Source organism: Corapipo altera, unplaced genomic scaffold (assembly GCF_003945725.1).
Source record: "Corapipo altera isolate COAL_440 unplaced genomic scaffold, ASM394572v1 45, whole genome shotgun sequence".
NCBI classification, from domain to species: Eukaryota; Metazoa; Chordata; class Aves; order Passeriformes; family Pipridae; genus Corapipo; species Corapipo altera.
Window position 1 is genome coordinate 23,551,069 of NW_020884877.1, and position 18,351 is coordinate 23,569,419.

The 18,351-nt window shown below is 44.2% G+C and overlaps 1 protein-coding gene across 2 annotated transcripts in view; it reads right to left on the bottom strand.

The window, feature by feature from the left end:
• The window catches only part of SEMA5B (semaphorin 5B), a 271,715-nt gene that overhangs the window by 20,835 nt on the left and 232,529 nt on the right, over nt 1-18,351 (bottom strand). For both annotated transcript variants that reach the window (XM_027637198.1, XM_027637199.1), the window contains 9 exons: nt 16,967-17,148; nt 13,746-13,889; nt 12,115-12,262; nt 10,637-10,862; nt 9,782-10,000; nt 7,778-7,948; nt 6,743-6,892; nt 5,804-5,848; nt 2,394-2,599 (listed from right to left, as the gene is read on the bottom strand). In XM_027637198.1, coding sequence (XP_027492999.1) covers nt 2,394-2,599; nt 5,804-5,848; nt 6,743-6,892; nt 7,778-7,948; nt 9,782-10,000; nt 10,637-10,862; nt 12,115-12,262; nt 13,746-13,889; nt 16,967-17,148 — 1,491 coding nt within the window. The remainder of the gene's footprint in view (nt 1-2,393; nt 2,600-5,803; nt 5,849-6,742; nt 6,893-7,777; nt 7,949-9,781; nt 10,001-10,636; nt 10,863-12,114; nt 12,263-13,745; nt 13,890-16,966; nt 17,149-18,351) is intronic.

Sequence of the window (18,351 nt, forward strand, 5' to 3'; positions counted from 1 at the left end):
GGGAAAAGGGGTCTTCACTTGATAAACAGATTTTACCCCTTCTGTAAATCTCATTCACCACTCTGAAAGTGTCCTTCGAGTCCTTCTCAGCAAGTAGCCTCTTGCTCCTAAACATTTAGTTTTGGTCTGTCCAATGACTGCAGATTTATGCACTTGAACTCTTTCACTTCCTAACATTCTATAAATAAGCCCCATCTGGTCTATCTCTCCTTGTGTCCAAGTCCCTTCTCCCCTCAGCCTAACTCATACACTGTCAGTTAGCTAATGCCTTCCTTTAAATAAACCAGACTTTTCAAAACTTGATCTAATGCCTAAGCTCTTTATGTCCCTTGAAAGAAGACTCTAGCAGCTGCTCACTGTTACTATACACTAGATCAAGTATTCAGAGATGGATCTATCAAAGAGGTCAACTCCCTCCTGACACTACATTAACTAATCGGCTGCTATTTTAAACTTTGCTTAGCTTTGTTATTACTTCTACTTCATTGCACCACTTGACACAGACATAGTGCATTTCATAACCCATTTACCCAAGTGATCAAGATCATTCCGTGAACAACCTCATCCTTCTAAATTGTAACCATTCTGCCTATTTTAGTATCATCTGATAATTAACATATGATTTTCTTCATGACACAAATCATGAAGAAAATGTAACACAAATCCAACTTGTAACTACCTGCTTTTGGCCACAAAAATAATTTTGTGCCTTTTCCTCATTGTTTGCTATATAAGAAACAAGAGAATTCTCTTGCTTATCTCTATTCCTGCAAGCCTTTCTAATCTGGGTCTTCCTATTGACCTTGCCATAGCTACTCACATAACTGAAAGGATTGCTCTCATAGTTTGACACTTCCAGGATCAGATCCCTGTTCTTTAGCTGTCTTAATAATTTATTACCGAACCTATATATGCAGAATGTATAGAATAATACATCCTGTGAAACTTTGTTAAAAGTCTCTGAAAATCCCAATATGTCTGCTGCTTTCCTCCTATCTAGATCAATATTTATTTAATTTAAAAAAGGAATCCAATTTGCTTGACATGATTTACTTCCCACAAATCCATGCTGACTTGCATGATGATGCTGCACTCTTATTAAACTGTATGCAACTGTAGCCTTATGCTGCTAGCAAATGTGTTTTTGAGACTCCATTTGTAGGCAGCAGGATTCTCTGAGAGGCTGCAGTGCCTGACACAAGGAATTCACGACATTCTTATTGCCAAACTGGTCAGTTACTTTCCAGCTCAAACTGTTTTCCTTCAAAACAGCGAAACAACTTTGACACTTTTCAAATTATTTGATGCAAGCTCTTATTTCTGATGCACACTCACACTGCGAATCGTGGCCATGTATCGAGTCATCCTGTGCCCAGCATTATACAACTCCTACACAGAAACAGTCCTCCACACCCAGGGAGTTTATGGCAATGGTCCCACCACTGATCTTATTGTTGGGTCTCAGTTAGAAGCCAGGCCAGATCAGCAGAAACAGAAAATCAAAATGTCAACAGCACACAGTTGTTTGAAGGAATAAGCAGCTGCAGGGCTTCCTTCTGCTTTGTGCTCATGTCCCAAATAATGCTCCACACTGTTCAAGTGACCCTAGGCAGGTTGTTCCTCCTGTGGTGACATGAAGCCCCTCCACCCATCCCACTGCTCACTCCTCTGATCCCACGCTTCACCAGGAGGCTGATGCTCAAACATGACGACGTGCCTCTGTCTCAGTGTATTGTCTCCAGCACCACGTCCTATCTGCTCAGATAATGAGTGGTGTTCTCTTTAGCAAGCAGACACGGTAACAGCATATGCCACTTCAGCGCTCACCTCCTAAGGCTTCAGCTCCCTACTCTGCTACTGTCATTAAATTCTGCGCGGCTGCCTGGGGTAAGTTCTGTCCAGTACTGATAGAGGGAGCAAAACCCTCTCTGCTTTCTCATTCACTCCAATTTGGCAGTTCCCAAAGAATTTCCAAAATCTCATCCTACCAACACACATTTTCCCAGCTATTTGTCTAATGAAGTTTCCATTTTTATTCTTCCTCCCCTCCGTTTCCTCTTACCACGCACTAACAATGCACCGAACTGAGCTCTTACTGATTTTTTAGAGGACAATTTGTATACATTCAATAGTCAGAATGGGCTGGAGTATCTTGGTATGTACTTGCCAGACTGGCATTCATCAGGACTGTGAAACAGAACAAAATCCCACTGCAGTAATGAGGCTTTTTAACCCCTTTGTGACAGTACAACTAAATGCCCTTTCAACCTCCTGTACAATGCCATCAGCTGGGCACAGAAACACAAACCTACCCAGTTCCAAACATGACATAAATACAGAATTTATTTAGGTAGTATCAAGCTGTTTGTGGTATTTCTCATCAAGTACCCTACCTTGAACTCCATAGGGGTGTACTTCTCATTCTTGGGGGTTGTATTGCCCTTGTAATGGAGATGGTTGGGAGTGGTTGGGTGGATAACGGTGGACTCCTGGGACTGCCTCTGACAGCGCTGGCAGTACACGTAAATCACAAACGTTAAGAGGCTAGAGCCAAAGAAACAGGAGACCCCAGTGGCAATCAGATGGATGAGACTAAAACCTGAAAGGGAAATGACAAGAGATGCTATTTTTAAAGAATAGCCCCTTTTCCTCCCCCAACAAGACCACAGGTGCATATCAGAGCAGTGACATCTTGGGATCAACATTAATAAGCTGTTGAAGCTGGAGTCTTATGTTATAACATAAACTGACATAATCTTCCTGCAAATCAGTCCCCCCACTGCAGCCCTGCCTTGAACAGTTTAACAGGTTCATGCATTGTTTTCTCAAAGCTCCCTCCCTGTCTCTCCTCTCTCCCCTCTATTGATATTGAAACTAAACATTATGTTAAGCTGACAGCTAAAGAAATGAGCCATACAAACAATGCACATTAATGGATTCCAAAGCATGTGCATGTCATGGAAATAAGGGGATAAAAATGCTCAGTGTTTCTCTGAAGGGGAAGGAAGGGAGGGGAAAGCCCTTTTAGCTGGCTGCCCAAAATGCCTATGAGACTGTGTGTGGGGTGGGGGAGATACACATTCCTCCCCCTTGTAATCCAAGTGTGCTCAGCATTCTTGCTTATTCATGGGGCAGCATTGCCTTGACCATGTCTGCACTACCTCTGAGCCGTATTTGTACTGCTAACAGTGAAATAGGGGTCCTCAGGAGAACAAGAACGATAAGGTGGCCGAAGGAAAGGGGGGGACTGCTTGAAAAACACTTCTTTGTTGGCTTTCTCCACAAATTGCAGAGATAGGAAGCCAGTTGCAGGCAGGTGCCAGCAGGGTAGCTACAGTGCAAATATTTCAAACAGAAAAGCTCTTGGACTGTAAAAGCCTCCTCCAGAGATCTCTCCACGTGGTATTGCAGCAGCACCCTCCAAGCCCAGCAGTGAGCTCTGGAAGGTGCTGTAGTTGTGCATCCCACGTGCTGAGAAGTAACTAACACACTCACAGCTCTGACTGGTGGGGGGAAGACAAAGTCAAACAGCACTCCTCATTCTTTCCTCACCTCACAGAGTCTCACACCCCACAGTAAAACCAACCACCAACAGATCTCCATTGACAACAGAACAAACAGTAGCACCCTTTACAGCCACCAATGAAGCAACCAGAGGCAATCTTGGGTGGCAAAAGTTTATGACCCTGCTGGATTTAGCTATGTGCAAGGGGCACTCTACAGAAAAAGAATCAGTTATTTGACTCCAAACGCTACTGCCTTTCCTCTGCCTTTGCTCTGTCATCTTTCACACAGACCTGACAGGGGCACTAGTGCCTGCTGGCTGCTGACTGCTGGCCCCCCGGGGCAGCTGTCCCAGGGGTCAGCCACACCGGCTCGGTGGCGACTGCAGCGGTAAATTTCCCGTAATACTTAAAAAGCCAATTCATCTGGACAGACTGCTGTGTTGACTTGACTGTGTGCAGAGAAATGGGCCCAGTCAGAGAGTGACTTTAAATGAGGCTCATTCTTAGTCTGATCACGGCGTGCATTTTTTTGGTGCCATCTTACATTTTAACTGATATGCTTTTCAAATAGCAGATTCTGCCCATTAGTCAATGGTTCTCATCTAATCTTTAGTTAAAAAATATTCTCCTGAATTTGAAAAGAACAAAACCAACAGAATTCTACAGCAAAGTAATGCACTTCAATAATAATTACAGTAAGGAACATACAGAATGTATTAGACTGATGAACTACACTTATTTTTCAAACCACACTATAAAACTCTATTGCAAGATTACCACTTTCTATTGTGTTTTGGATGATGGTCAAAAAAAAAAAATAAACTAGCAGAAAGATTATAATTTCTTACTAAATGTTACAAGACTTCTTCAAAAAGACATTTCCTTTCTAAAAACCTCTGCCTGCTTTACATCACTTTCGACAGCTAAAACACCAAATACACAACTGTGCTCAGTAAAGACACATGACATGTTGCCACATTCTCCTCTGGCCCAGGTTTGCTTATATTGCACTGAATGTTTCATTTCACTGCCACATTTGCAAGTCACTACATAAAGCTCTCTTACATTTCACTTTCACCTTTGAAACACCCATCTGATTTTTCAGATGAGTTTTAGCTGTATCTTAAGGGGGGGGGGGGGGGGTGGTGGGAAACACCAAACAAATTATTTTGTTTTCAGCTTGTGAATCGCCAGGGGGGAAGCTTTCTGGTTCATCACTTTGAAAATACAGATTTTCTGAGATGCATCTACAGAATTTCTATTGATTGGCTTCTTTGCCAAATATTGTAGAACACTAAGTAATAAATAATATTAGCTATAGTAAAATGTAGATTGCAACAGCAAATACAATGGCGGTGGTAAAAGAACGAAATGTGGGTACAGTGCACAACAGTGGAGTGCAAGCTGTAGCAAGGGGGCGTGGAACTGAAGTAGAACCACTGCACCCTCTGAGGGAGAAGGAGTGGTGCAGGAAGCCAAATGCTACATTGCAGGGGATGAAATATTAATCCCATTGATTTCCCCACAGTCGCAAACTGAGAGGCCACATTTCCATGCCACAGGTGGCATGCCTGTTTCTGCCATGATCTCTACAGGGAGAAGAGATTTTGGCAGCCTGCAGATCATCTAGATTTCAGGAAAGCAGGGATGTGATGCTAGCAGGAATTGGCATGGCCATTAGTGTGAAACTAGCATTTCAAAACGTCAAAGGAACCTGCCATTTTCTTCAGTCTGCATTTTTATCTCGGGGCTCCTAGGTCAGCGGAAAAGTGACACTAATGACTGGATCCTTCCAAGTTACATTCAGAAAGGAAACATGGTTCCTGTGAGAGGTGAGAACTTGAATGAAAGGAAGTGCTTGGAGGACAAGTATAAACCTCTAATCTGAACCTGTATCAGCAAAGGATCTGTCTGAGACCCTGTTCACTGAAATCTTCATAGGTTATTTAAAAACACCTGCCTTCAAACAGCTGGAGGCTTACAGTGGTGGAATGGGGAATATCCCTTCCTTCCTCCTGAACCATTTACCCTACGGGTAGAGAGAGACAAGCAATTGCTCCCTGGTAATTAATGACTCTCAGTGGCCAACCCAAACTCTCAAATAAATGAAAATCTTGGAACTGACAAGTGGACATGCGATACATTCCTCCAGTCTGACTCAGACAGCAAGACTCCAGTGGAATTAAGGCTATCAGTGGGATATGAGCTGTATAGATTAATGGTTTGGTTGATACTGCACAGGGAGAAAAGAAGCCATGTTAAGATAAAAATAAGATACATAGGTAATGGTACCCTACCTCCACAGTTCGTGCTCTCATCAATGCTGGAGGCTGGCAGGATCACTAAACAAAGAAAAGAAGATTGGAGGAAGTTGTCATTTTGCCATCACTTTACTTCTTCAAGTAATTAAACCCCCTGTGCTCCAGACACGAGAAGGTGTTCACATGTTCTGCGGCAAGCTGAGAGCCTCTCTAAATTGAATTATAAGCTCATAGTTTGAAACACATGCAACAAAACCTCTCCAAAGACCTGACAATTCCAGTATTGTTACCTGATCCTTCTTCAATTAAGGGGAAAGATGAAAGCTGAGAAAACCATGAAAAAGACTACCATTGCCTAGAAATCTCAGATTTTTAAGTCAGGGCACTGTAATCCAAAAAATAACATATGGAAAGGCATTATTCAGTCTAGACCCATATCAGGTATGTGCCTGAGAGATTCAATTTCCAGAAAACACAGGGTGGAATATGCTGATGACCATCTGTACATCAACAGTGTCTCTCTGTTAGACCCTGGATTAATCTCCCTACTTCACACCCAAATTTTCTCCATCTGCCTCACCTTAATTCTTCACTCTTTTGGGATGCTTCTTTTGATACCTGAAATCAAGGACCTTCTGTTGCCCATACCCATACGGAGAACAGAGATAATTTTTATATCCCAGCCTGAGATGAACTATGCAAAGTTAAAAGCTTCAATTCAGGTGAAGCCATACTAGTTATTTGTTACAGATCTAGGTAATTCCGTTTAAAAGAAATATTAAGCTGCCTAAGGGGATGCCAGTTACCCTGTGCCTGCCACAAGGGAATGTATATGTTTGGTTGTTTGCTTGTTTTTCTAGAATCATCCAAGTCTAATTTATAATAAAGAAAATCTCAGCCTAGTTTGACAGTTTGGGCACGAACTGCTCTCCTGAACTGGCCCACCCTCTCCCTCCTCGGTGACACTGTACATACCAGGGATTTCATTATACAGGCAATCTTGGTACTGCGTGCTGTTCCCGATGCACTGAGAAGAGTCTGGGCTTTGCACCTCGCAGTAGCGGGTGCGGTACTGGATGCCCTCTTCATTACACAGGCTCCACTCCGACCACTCTGACCAGCCACCTGAAATCCAGACCAGAAAAACACACAGACAACGTCACCAAGAAGGAAAAAGGTGTTTTGTAGATATCAAACTTCTCCGATGCTGAAGGATGTCTAGATCCTGGCCTGGGCCTCTCTCACACACATTAAAGACACAGGGGTCTTTAATGGATTTAATTTTCTCAATACAAATACCGGTGCAAGCATCATACCCTACTTGTCAGGCTGTAGTTTTCTTAATATGGACTAAACTAACCTTTGGTGGAGCACTGCACAGGAGTTGTCTTAAAAGCTCCTATATCAGCTCTCTGGTTAAAGTCATACAAGGAGCTGGATGGGGCAATGTTGCACCAGGACCTCCAAGTTTTGATATGGCTTCCCGTAAAGCAGCCAGCACAAGTTAGAACAATTACAGAGTTCTGCTGAGGTTCCCAATGGCAGGAGTCAGAAAGACACAAAGGTAATGCAAAGTCAGCCCAGAACTAAACCCTGTCCTCTGAGTTGTACCACATGCTCATCTGCTGTCTGCAAAAGAAAAAGGAAGGACTGTCCCTGCAGCAACTTTACAGATTGCTGCATCATGACCCCTTTTGTTTGTCTTGTAAGCTTCCACATTGAAGAACCAAGCTCCAGTTTTTTCAATTACTTGAAATGGATTGACCATCGGCAAGATTTTGCCTGACTGGCACCAGAATGCCAGAGCATGGGCTAGGAGTGAGAAGACACAGAGAAAGGTGATGCATTGCAGTTGAACACTGGGATGTCTCCTTTTTCCCTGGTTCAGCAGACACCTACAGAAAAACTTGTGTCTGGTGGTGTTTCTGATACACTTTTTAAACATTTTGCAGACGTGCCTTGCTCCCACCATTCTCCAAGCCAAGTGGAGCAGGGATGAGAAGTGGCTACCTTCGCAGGGGTGCGTGTTGCAGAGGGCCTCCTCAGTGTGCAGGCCGATGCAGATATCCTCCCCGCTGGACGGGGCTGGATTGGTGCACGTCCGCGTGCGCTGGTAGTGCCCACCTCCACAGGTTGCTGAGCAGTGAGACCATGGAGTCCAGCAAGACCAGGAACCTTTCACTGGAGGACATCAGAAAGCAAGGAGAGAGAGGTAGATGGCACTGGTTACTCCTCTCACTGTGACAAAGCTGGAGAACCCTGGTATCTCACCTTCCAGACCCACCCTGCCCAGACTAGCTAGCAGTTTCCTGCTCCCCAGGACATTAGGGCCTGACAAGAAAAACTTTACATCAAGAGACAGTACAAACGTATTGCATTCTGCAGATGCAGAATGAAATCTAAGCAGAAAAAGGCTCTGCATAATAAAGTGCCAACACAGTAACTGTTCTTTATGATAGTCACTAATATTCACTGAAATAGTCTACTCCATTCTATTCCTTCCCTTTTTATAGAACAGCATTGCTATTATTATTATTATTATTATCATTATTATTATTACTACTACTATCTCCTAACACTTCACTTACAGCAACAGTAGATTTACTAGGGAAAAAAGTGCTGTAGAACCTAAGTGGACCTAATACGGCACCTTTCTGTGGGGCCCCGAAGTCCTCTAGTTTCAGCCTTCAGGAAACAGAAACTCAGAGGCTTTATTTATTGTCTCTGCTCATTGCAGGGGCATTGGACTAGAAGACCTCTAAAGGTCCCTTCCAACCCAAACCATTTTATGATTTGAGCATAACTCCATAGGAGGTTAATAATAAAACTAGGGAGGGACTTAAGAACCCTGATTCCCCCGCCCCCCACCCATTATACTGCCTGGTTTACAGGTCGACATGCCATTAATTTAGAAGATAATAACCTGATGACTTAGTGCAAGATAAACCCAGGATTTTTGTATACACATTGAGTGAGGCAGGGAAAGAGGGAGACACAGAGAAATAGTAATCATGCACTCAGAACAGATTGTAAAACATCATACTGTCCAAGGAGAGAAAACAGCACAGAAGAAGGGCACAGACATTAGTGAAAAGCCACTGAGAGCTTCCAAAATAGTACTAATAGCTGCCTTTATAGTACTAGGGTTATTTCCTTTTTATAGGCCATAGAGTGCAATATTTGACACTCCTGCTACGCTCTTGCTGCACGTTCTGATCATCTCTGCATTGGAATTTTATCTTTGTATTGAATTTTAGAATCATAATAGTACTACTATAATAGAGCATTTTCAAGTGTAGGCCACAAACTATATTGCCAGAGGTGGATAATTGCTAGAACTGCAAAGAGGCAAGGTAATTTGTGTAAGATCACTGAAATTTAGTATAGATAAGTTATTACAGAGCAAGGAGAAGGATAAGTGAGAGAGAATACAGTAGTCAGTGGTCTATTACTACTATTCTGGACAAGGAGTGCAACATAAACATGAGGACAAACTCGAAAACCAGGAAACCAGGCAAGAATACTCCCTGCTGGCTGTGCAGGAAATGGTAACTGATGTCAAGAGGAGATGCCCATCGCAAGAACAATACGTAAGCAGGAGAGGGGGAAGAAACAAGTGTTCACAAGAAGAGCCGCCACATCAAGCATCTCTATACAGTATTAAGCCACATTTATTAAGCCTGTCTCCTCCTCAAGGAGCAGATACACCATGATGCCCTCCACAGGATGGAGCATCAAACCTTCCTGAAGCAAAAAATTGCTACAAGCCACCCTACTACTTCCTCTAGAGGATGTGGCTGTGTTACCCTCTGAGCCGAGGTGAAACCTAAGTCAGCGCTAAAGATCACATATCTGGGTCATTACAAAAGTTTTAAAAATACTAAGGAAAATCCCCCAAATTTAAAAAAAAAAAAAAAGTAGCTTAGAAATACTGATTTTGTTGTTTTGTTGCTCTACCATTAAGATTTGGGAAAAACTCCTCTGAATTTCATGCAGGAAGATGTTCATGGTTACCTGGGCAGGGATGTGGATTGCAGTCTTGGTACTCCATCGCTGACCCCACACAGGGCAAGCCACCATTTTTAGGTTCAGGGTTTGTGCATGTTCTCTTCCTGATCCTAAAGCCCAGCTCACAGTCCCTGGAACAGGAAGACCAGGCCCCCCAAAAGGACCAGCCCCCATTGATAATCCGTGCAGAGGTCTTACCAGTCTTGAGGAGGTCATCAACAAGAGCTTCAAGGAAAATAAACAAGACACCGTGAGATCACAAATTAATCAAATTAATCAAAAGCTGGGCTTTTGAAAAGCAGCTCAGCTCATGAATAAAATCAGGATTTATGTGCCCTGTGAAATAGTTTCTGTTGAAAGCCCTTAGCAAGAGTTTTGTTTCATGGAGAACACAAAAAGAAATTTGCACACACACAAACTGAGTCTACTGATCACCTTGATAAATGACCTTTCTGGGCAGAAAACTGGGAGTCCAGGCTGTGCCTTCAAGACACTGCCTTGCATCACAGCAGTAATGCAGGGACCAACCTGAGAGGCTGGGTGCAAGGGAAGCCCAAGAGAGAAAGAAAAGGCACACTGTCCTGTAGAACAGCTTCCCTTCTTTACAACTGCATTACTTACCTGTTCTCTTTGGGGCAGCAAGAACAAATCTATACACTGCCATAAGCACAGAGCTCATAACTGTGTATCTCTATGTCACAGGGCTCTCTCCATCCCTGCCATTCTGCAATGACACCGGTCGTACAGGTGACACTAGCTGTACTGCTTCAGACACAGTCAGGTTTGTGTTGTCCTGAGAGGACCCCCCTCCCACAACCGAATTAGGCTTGCCCTGTGGTCCCTAGAGCTGGCAGGACGTACAGTCAGTATCACACACTGCTGAGCCATCATTGGGGCAGAAACGACTCTCGGTTTTCTTCCTCCCAAACTGCAGCTCGTGGGGGTCCGACAGCTGGGCACGACACGTGTAGCGGAAGCGCTGCTCCTGGCGGGCACCGTTCTGGGTGATGTTCACAGGCATCCAGGGGGTCCAGGGTGTGTTCCTGCGCACCTCTGGGCAGCTCTCTGGGTTGCAGGTCTTATATTCCTGTCAAGAAGGAAAACCACTCTCTCCTTACTTATTAAACAGCATGAGCCTACCTGGCAGAGATTTATGTACACTTCAGAGAATAAGGGGGTATCTTCTGGATCTAAAACAATCCCCATCCACCCTATCTGACCTCACAGGCACAAGCCAGTGCTGGGCACACCACAAAATGTGGTAACTATGGAAGTAGTGGTGGTGCATAGCTTCAGGTGGACCTCAAGGATAAACTATGCTTGCTATTTTTATGTCTCCCTCAGGTTTGTATTCATTTGCTGACTCTAAGTCCTGTGGGGCTTTGACAGCTTGGTACATTATGGGCAGGAGAATAATTCAGGCGGTAGATAACAGTAACAGCCAACAAGTTTTCTGCTGTGACCCTGAGATGCTGCTCTCAGGTCAGCCTAGAGGAGCCCTATGAGGACAAAATGTCAGTAAGGTTTATTCCTTGAAAAGTTTATTTTTGATTTTTAATATGGGTTTAGATTATCTCTTTCTACAGCTATTTTTGTTTGATTGGCTTTTTGAACTCTCTAGTGAGGGTTATGAACCATTTACCATCCTTGGTGTATAGGGATGGGGTGATTTGGGGGTTTTACAATTCTCACCACTAGTGGGAGGAATTCCAGTGACGAACATTGTGTTCTTGATTTAAAATAAATGAATAAATCTCTCTCTTCTGGCAGAGGGGAAGAAATAATGCTTCCGGACCTCGTGATTCTAGAGTAAATGTCACACAGCTTGTGAAGAGATGGGAAGTGTCAGATCAAGTCTGCTTGCTCTGAAAGGAAACTCCACAAAACTAATTAAAAGAGCTGCATGAAACTCCTGCCAGAATAGGAAAGGGAAAGTAAAGAGAGCAAATGGGTAGCCATTGTGTCACTGATGGGTGAACTACGTGTTGGACCTGTTTATTCAAGTATGACAGTGCGACTCAATTTGGATGTGTGTGTGGCCTCCTTGACTCAACAGATCATTCTTGGGAGTGGGACAGAAGAAAAAAAACATGTATAGTGCTTTCAGGTAAAGGCCATAAAATCTAAGCCCACAGAGGCCTAAGGAAATCCTCCGTACTCCAGTCTGTCCCTAAATCTGCCACCTCTCTGCTTCCAAGTACATTTCAGCAAAAGCCGAGGACAGCATTTTCTTCTAGCTTAAGAAATAAAACCAAGACGGAGAGAGGAGTTAATACCAAGTTTCTAGATGCTGGTTGTCAATAGGTACCCTTTATGCAATGTCAATAAACAATACATACCACAGCACAGCCTGGACATGTATTTCCGTTTTCACAGGACCTCTGCCTTGAATGAATCCCTCCACCACAGTTAACGCTACATTTATTCCAAGGTCCCCATGAAGACCAAAAAATTGGTAATGGACATGGACTGTTCTCATTACAGAATCTGAAAGAAGAAAGTGCATTGCTCAAAAAACATCCACATCAGCACATCCACAAGGAACAAAATGGTGCAGGACACAAGACTGCACACTGCATCTGGGCACAACTGATGCATGCAGAGAGAGCCAGCAGAGGCTGACACACCGCCAGATTAGCAATATTCCTGCTTGTGGAGAGAACTGTAGCCTTTGCACAGAATGAGAGTGGATAACCAGGCTGAGCTCAGGGAGATAGTTGGAGTAAACGGTCAAGATCAGGTGTTTTAAAGTGCTCTAGTCTCAAAACTTTTCCACAAACACTGAATCCACAACAGAGTTCATAAACTGAAGCCCAAGTGTCACAGAGAGTATAGATGGTAAATGGAATGACTAGTGGGAGAACGACTCAACAGTGATCTGTCACTAATGGCAAGTGCTAAACAGCTGACAATCTTCTCTTCACACAGTCTAGCTTTTACTGCTCCTCGGACCCTAGGAAACTAGAGTTTGCAAATAGAGCTGAACTAGATGCTGTATGCGTCTAAAAGCAGGTCCTAATTGAATGCTATTTCATGTTCCTGTGTCAAAAGTAACTTTAATTTTGTTCACAGTTTTAATCAATATTGTTCTCAAATTGAATCACACAGGACTGCAATTGACTCTGATGTAATCTTTATACCCAAAAAGGACCATTGTGAATGGACACAAATCAAATCGAACATTAAAATGTCTTGAAACAAGAAAGTTAAATGAATTGCTCTTTGTATTCTGAGAAATGCAGACATGTCTTAGTGACCACTCAAGGGACAAGCAACAGCCTATTGCCAAGCAGAGGTGGCCTTTAATAAAATGTCAAACCTGGAAACAAGTTGGAGTGCCTTGAAGCATGTGTTTCATGAGGGGTCAAGCTTGAAGAAGTGTTATAGTGCAAATGGTTCTGTAGGTTCAAAAAGTATTGTTTTTTTGTAATTTTGCATGAAATTGTCTTAGTTTAGAGGGGAAAAAAGGTTTTTCTGATGCCATACCCTGCAAAACTCAAGATTGAATCTGTGAGTTAAGCTATATTTTGCCTTGAACTTCTTTTGGTGTACCAGCATCATCAAGTAATAGAGACTTGGGAGTGGTGCAACTGGCAATTAAAAGCTGCACATACTCAGCTGCCACTTCCAGGACAGATCAGAAGAGTGCAACTGCATCTGTAAACTCTGCTAACAGCAGGCACAGCTTCTCCTTCAGGTGAAGAGGGCAGCCCCCTGTTGGGGGCACAGGAATACTTATGGAGGTCCTGCTTGATAGTGAAGCCAGTTCTGAAGTCTCTGATGTTCACGGGCTCATTGAAAAAGAGTGGCCATGCATGTAAGCAACCTTATCCCTCCCAGGCTCTGGAACTCCTTCCGCTCGGCGCATTCAGCCAAGCACCTTAATCTGCAGTCACGTAAGAGTCACCACTCCCAGCTGCCACCATTACAACCACAGAACTGAACTCACAGTGTTGTGGACAACTCTTACCTTTCTTCCCTGCTCTGTCCAACGCAGACCCTGCCCCCATACCGTGGAGCAGGATTGCTGCAGGATCGCTGGCGGACCTGGAAGCCAATCCCACAAGAGGTGCTGCATGGGGCCCAGGAAGACCAGGGTGTCCAAGCGCCATTTCTAACAAAAAAGGGTGAGAGAAAACAGAGTATGGGGTCATCCAACAGTCTCCCTTATCATGCCATGCTTTATACAGCAAAACACATAAGACTATTCATTTCAACCAGACTTTATATCAGAGGAGATTTAGAAAAGGGAGTTTCAAAAGTGCTTAGCACTGGTCTAACTTTTCTTCCCTTTGAAGTCTCTAAGAACTGTAAAGAAAGAGAATGAAGACAATGCTGAATGATTCTGCAAATGCCTCCTACGATTTGTCAGGCAACAGTGTGGCTAGTATAACTTTCACTGACTATTCCCTCATCACCTCTCCAATGTCTCATAACTCAGCTCTTCTGAGTCAATGGCTGATCCCAAATTTGTGTCTCCTGAACTCTTCTGCACAAAAAGTGCAGGTTTTGAGAATCATGAATGCCAGTTGTGCCAAAGGATGTAAAATACCTAGCCTCTGCTAATTCAGTAAGTACTGATGCTTTAAATCTCTTACAGCAATACCACTGCCAGCTTTCATGGTTTTATCACAAACCTCATAATATTTTGTGTTTTCCTAGAGCCTTCAGCATTGAATCCTATTAAGTGGAAATCTCAAATTTCATTAAAAGTAACAATAATTGCTTCTAGCTTTCATGGGCGCCTGCAGACGTCACTGTAGTGTGACCTTAAATCTGTAGAAACCAGAGGCAATTAAGAGCTCAGAGGCAGGATCGAGTTTCATGGTTTAATGAGTGATCACATCTCTGCTGAAGAGTGGTAACACAGCCTGAAGCAAATATGATGTAAAACCCCTTAGTTCACACCTCAGCGACAGAGATGTTGGCAAACACTCCGTGCCTCGTGCCTGCAACGGGCTGAGCACGTGCCGGCGACGCTGCTGCCGTGTGGTGACTCAAACGTGCTGACACAGAAGCCAACATTTTCATCTTTTAAATCTTCCATCTATTAAAGCTCACCTTCCTCTGATTTGGCAGCACTGAACCTTGAAGCAGGAGAGGAAGAACTGTATCTCATCTCTTCTGTGCTGCAGGTTTCATTTCATATGGAGCCAGTGGTAATGCTCTGTCTTATAAAACTGCCTAATCTTGACACTTCACTGCCTTAAGCCAAAAAATATCTTTTTTGGGGTGTGTTCTTTCATAAAAAAAAACCTTTCTAAAAAGTCTAGTCAGAAAACAACTCAGGTGCTCTCTGAATCTTGAAAGTTAAACTTGAAAACAGATGTTAATTTTCAAAGCATTTACTGAACTAACACTGCTGGCAAGAAATATTTTCTGGCATAGCACCAATCAGGGCAGAGGATGAAAGTTAAAACCGACATTGCCCTTCACACTTTTTGTATTTGTTATCAACTCTTGCCTGTTCTTGGCAGCTTTATTTCAGAACCCTGATAGATCTTTCTCCCCTCCTCTTGTTCTCTTATCCCTCTCCCTGCTTCCCTTCCCCTCTCCCACCCCAAACAAGGTCAAAGAACAAGAAACTCACTTATATAAAAATCCTACTATTCCATATTATTCTGCCAAGTTTTAACCCACCTACTACCTCCCCACTTCTTAACCCAAAAGAAAGATTATGTGTAAAATTATGAAAAGAAAAACATGAAATGGAAGGTTGCTGTTATTGCTGCAAAAAGGCAAGTAATTTCTACTAAAAATCCTCAAAAACCCAACAGTTCTCAGTATATTTGTGTTTCAGGATTTTTAACAGAAATAAGACACCTTCCGCTTTGAGATCTCCAGCTTTCTAATAGAACTCATCTTTAAAACATCCTGCTCCCTCTTTGCAGAAAGAAATCTCAATGCCATATGAAGTCAATTAAAGGAAATTTGAGGGCTGAGGCGGATGTAGGATGACCAGATGTCCCTATTTTTCAAACCATGCTGTTTTCCTATCTCTCAAGATTGAATAATCTGTTTTTCATCCCCTTCTTAGAAGCTGTTTCTGCCTTTTTTGCCACCAGAGCAGTGCTGAGAAACCCATCCCACTGGCATGTTTCCCATTTGCCACTGACATAAAAAGCCTGCCTGGGGAAAGCTCCGCTCAGCCCACATTGGCAGCACAGGGACAGGAATGACTGCACACCTTTTGGGCAGCACAGCCCACAACTGGAAGGAGATACGCCAATTAAAACATGAGTATTGCTGAATTTTTGGTGCCAAGACCAGCACTGATCTCCAGGGATGAGTCAAGAGACAGCTGTCCGTAATGGAATGAATGTTTATGGAGAAGATAAAGTAGATAAAAACTGTATTGACCCAATATTTACCAAAATACTAGCTGTCCCCACCCTGGTTAAATAGTGCTTACACTGTTGCATCGTCTTTCCTTGAGTCATGACATGATGTAGTCTGAGGGCGGTAAAGTAACACAGACAAACACCATGGCTATGTTTGGGCACCCAAGAGGAGGACATTTAGCTTCCATACTGCTCAAGCATTTGCTTCAGACTTCTGTGGACAGGCAGCACTTCAGCAGGAGCTGAGCTGCATGTGCTGGTGCAGTGCTGTCCTCCAGCAGACACGCCTCCCGAGCGCAGCTCACTGCCAGGCGATGATGTGTTGCTTTCACCTGGCCAGCATGCTGCAGACAGTTCACAGACTTGCAGAACAGGGCAAACAAGCCTTGCTCAGAGCTAAGTTAGGCCCTGTCTTTACAAGCGTTACTCTGAAGGAGCTCTGCTTGCTTTTGGAAATGCAGCCGTGAAACCCAAACTCTGAAAAATTATGAGCTTATTGATGTTTCTAGCCTATTGCTGTTCAGTTGGGTAACAACTACCTCTGCCTTATTCACCTCCTCCTGAGGGGTCACTACTCACTGCACAGGGAGGGAAACCAAGGTACAGTGTAGGGAAGGTTAATGTGTATGGTAATTTTGGGTGCTCATCTTCCAAGAGCCTTGGCTGAGGGCCCTTCTCCCAGAGCCCTTGGGCTCCTCCTCCATTTTACGTTGACTTCAAGCTGGATCTCACATACCTCACTTTGGCTGGCATACAACAACATGGTCACAAAAACGCAGGGAAGGAGCTAAGCTGTGGACAGGCACAACTCTTGTTTCCTTCCTAAAAAGCACAAAGAACACTGAGGTACCTTGAACAATTTGCGACCTCAATCCTGGCCCCTTCACAAGCACGACCTCCACAGCGAGGACGAGGGCTGTCACATGAACGTGACCTACACATACAGGAGCCTGTGCTGTCCCCATCCGAATGCTCACACAGTTGCCATGGGGACCAAGGCCCCAACCTTCCATTTGTTGTCAGGTTTTTCACCTAATTTTAAGAGAAAAAAAAGTCATTAATAGCAGGTTTACATTTCTGGAGACAAGCCCACAATAGAAATGCCAAACAAAGCTGCCGGGGGGGAATAAGGATGCAGTTTAGATGGGAGCTGTCTGTGCTTGCGAGCAGGATTGAAAACAGAGGGTTGTTTTCAGACAATGCCACATCAATATTTACCCTCCAAATTCCACGCCACATACCTAACATGTGCACACAGGCACTGAGCCGACCCAGTCAGCACCACACCAGGAGCAAGCATCCATCTGCCACACCATAAAACCACCGTGCTCCCTGTCCCACACTGCACAGCTTCAGCCTTTCAAACACACAGCCAGTGCTGATCATCCCCACTCATTATGCTCCAGCCTCTGCAGTGCTTCCTGCAGAGTGTTTTCTGAGTTAGCATTCATATAACCATAGTGACCAGCTGAGACCAGGCCTCACTGAGTTTGGCCCTGTCCAAACACAGAGTAAGAACTGGATCCCTTTCTAAACAGAGCTGTAGCCTAAATGGCCAAATGGATAAAGGACAGAAAGCAAAGGAGATGGTGGTGACAAGCATTAATGCTGAGGATCACAATGATCTAAAAAGCAAGAATTCATCTCAAGACCAGACCATGCTGCTGTTTCCTCTGCCCTTTGCTTCATGCCTGTATAGCCCTGAACAGGTTGGGACTTGAGCTTCCTGCTTTCTCTGCAGTCCTGGTAGACAAAAAGCAAGAGAAACAGAACTATTTCAGCCCAGGACTGGTGAAGACCTTCCAGGAGACAGTGTCAGAGCTTGCTCCCCTGTGCCTTTTTCTAACCAGTGCTCCTAGGTGAGCCCTAAGCTGAGGGCTGAGGGAGTAAGCTGCTGAGACCCTCACCCCCAATGCTGGCTGGAGAGGATGCATGGTGTCCTCCTGGGATCACACCTGGCCACCACTGCCTTCTTGTGCCCACTCCACCACTACTGCAAAATCCAGCAGCCCAGGACCATGTCTTGAAAGCTGCCCTAAACACTCCTGACCTGGCATCATCTCTGCTCCTGACTTGAGAAACATGAGGCAGAAAGAGATCGGTACTGGCCCTGCCTATTCCCTTGCGTACAGCACCGTGATGGACTCTGCCCTGGTGGCTCCCTCCATCCTTCCCACCCCATGTCCCAAATTGCTGCACCTTGCAGATGGATGGCACAGAAGCTGGTTGCCTGCA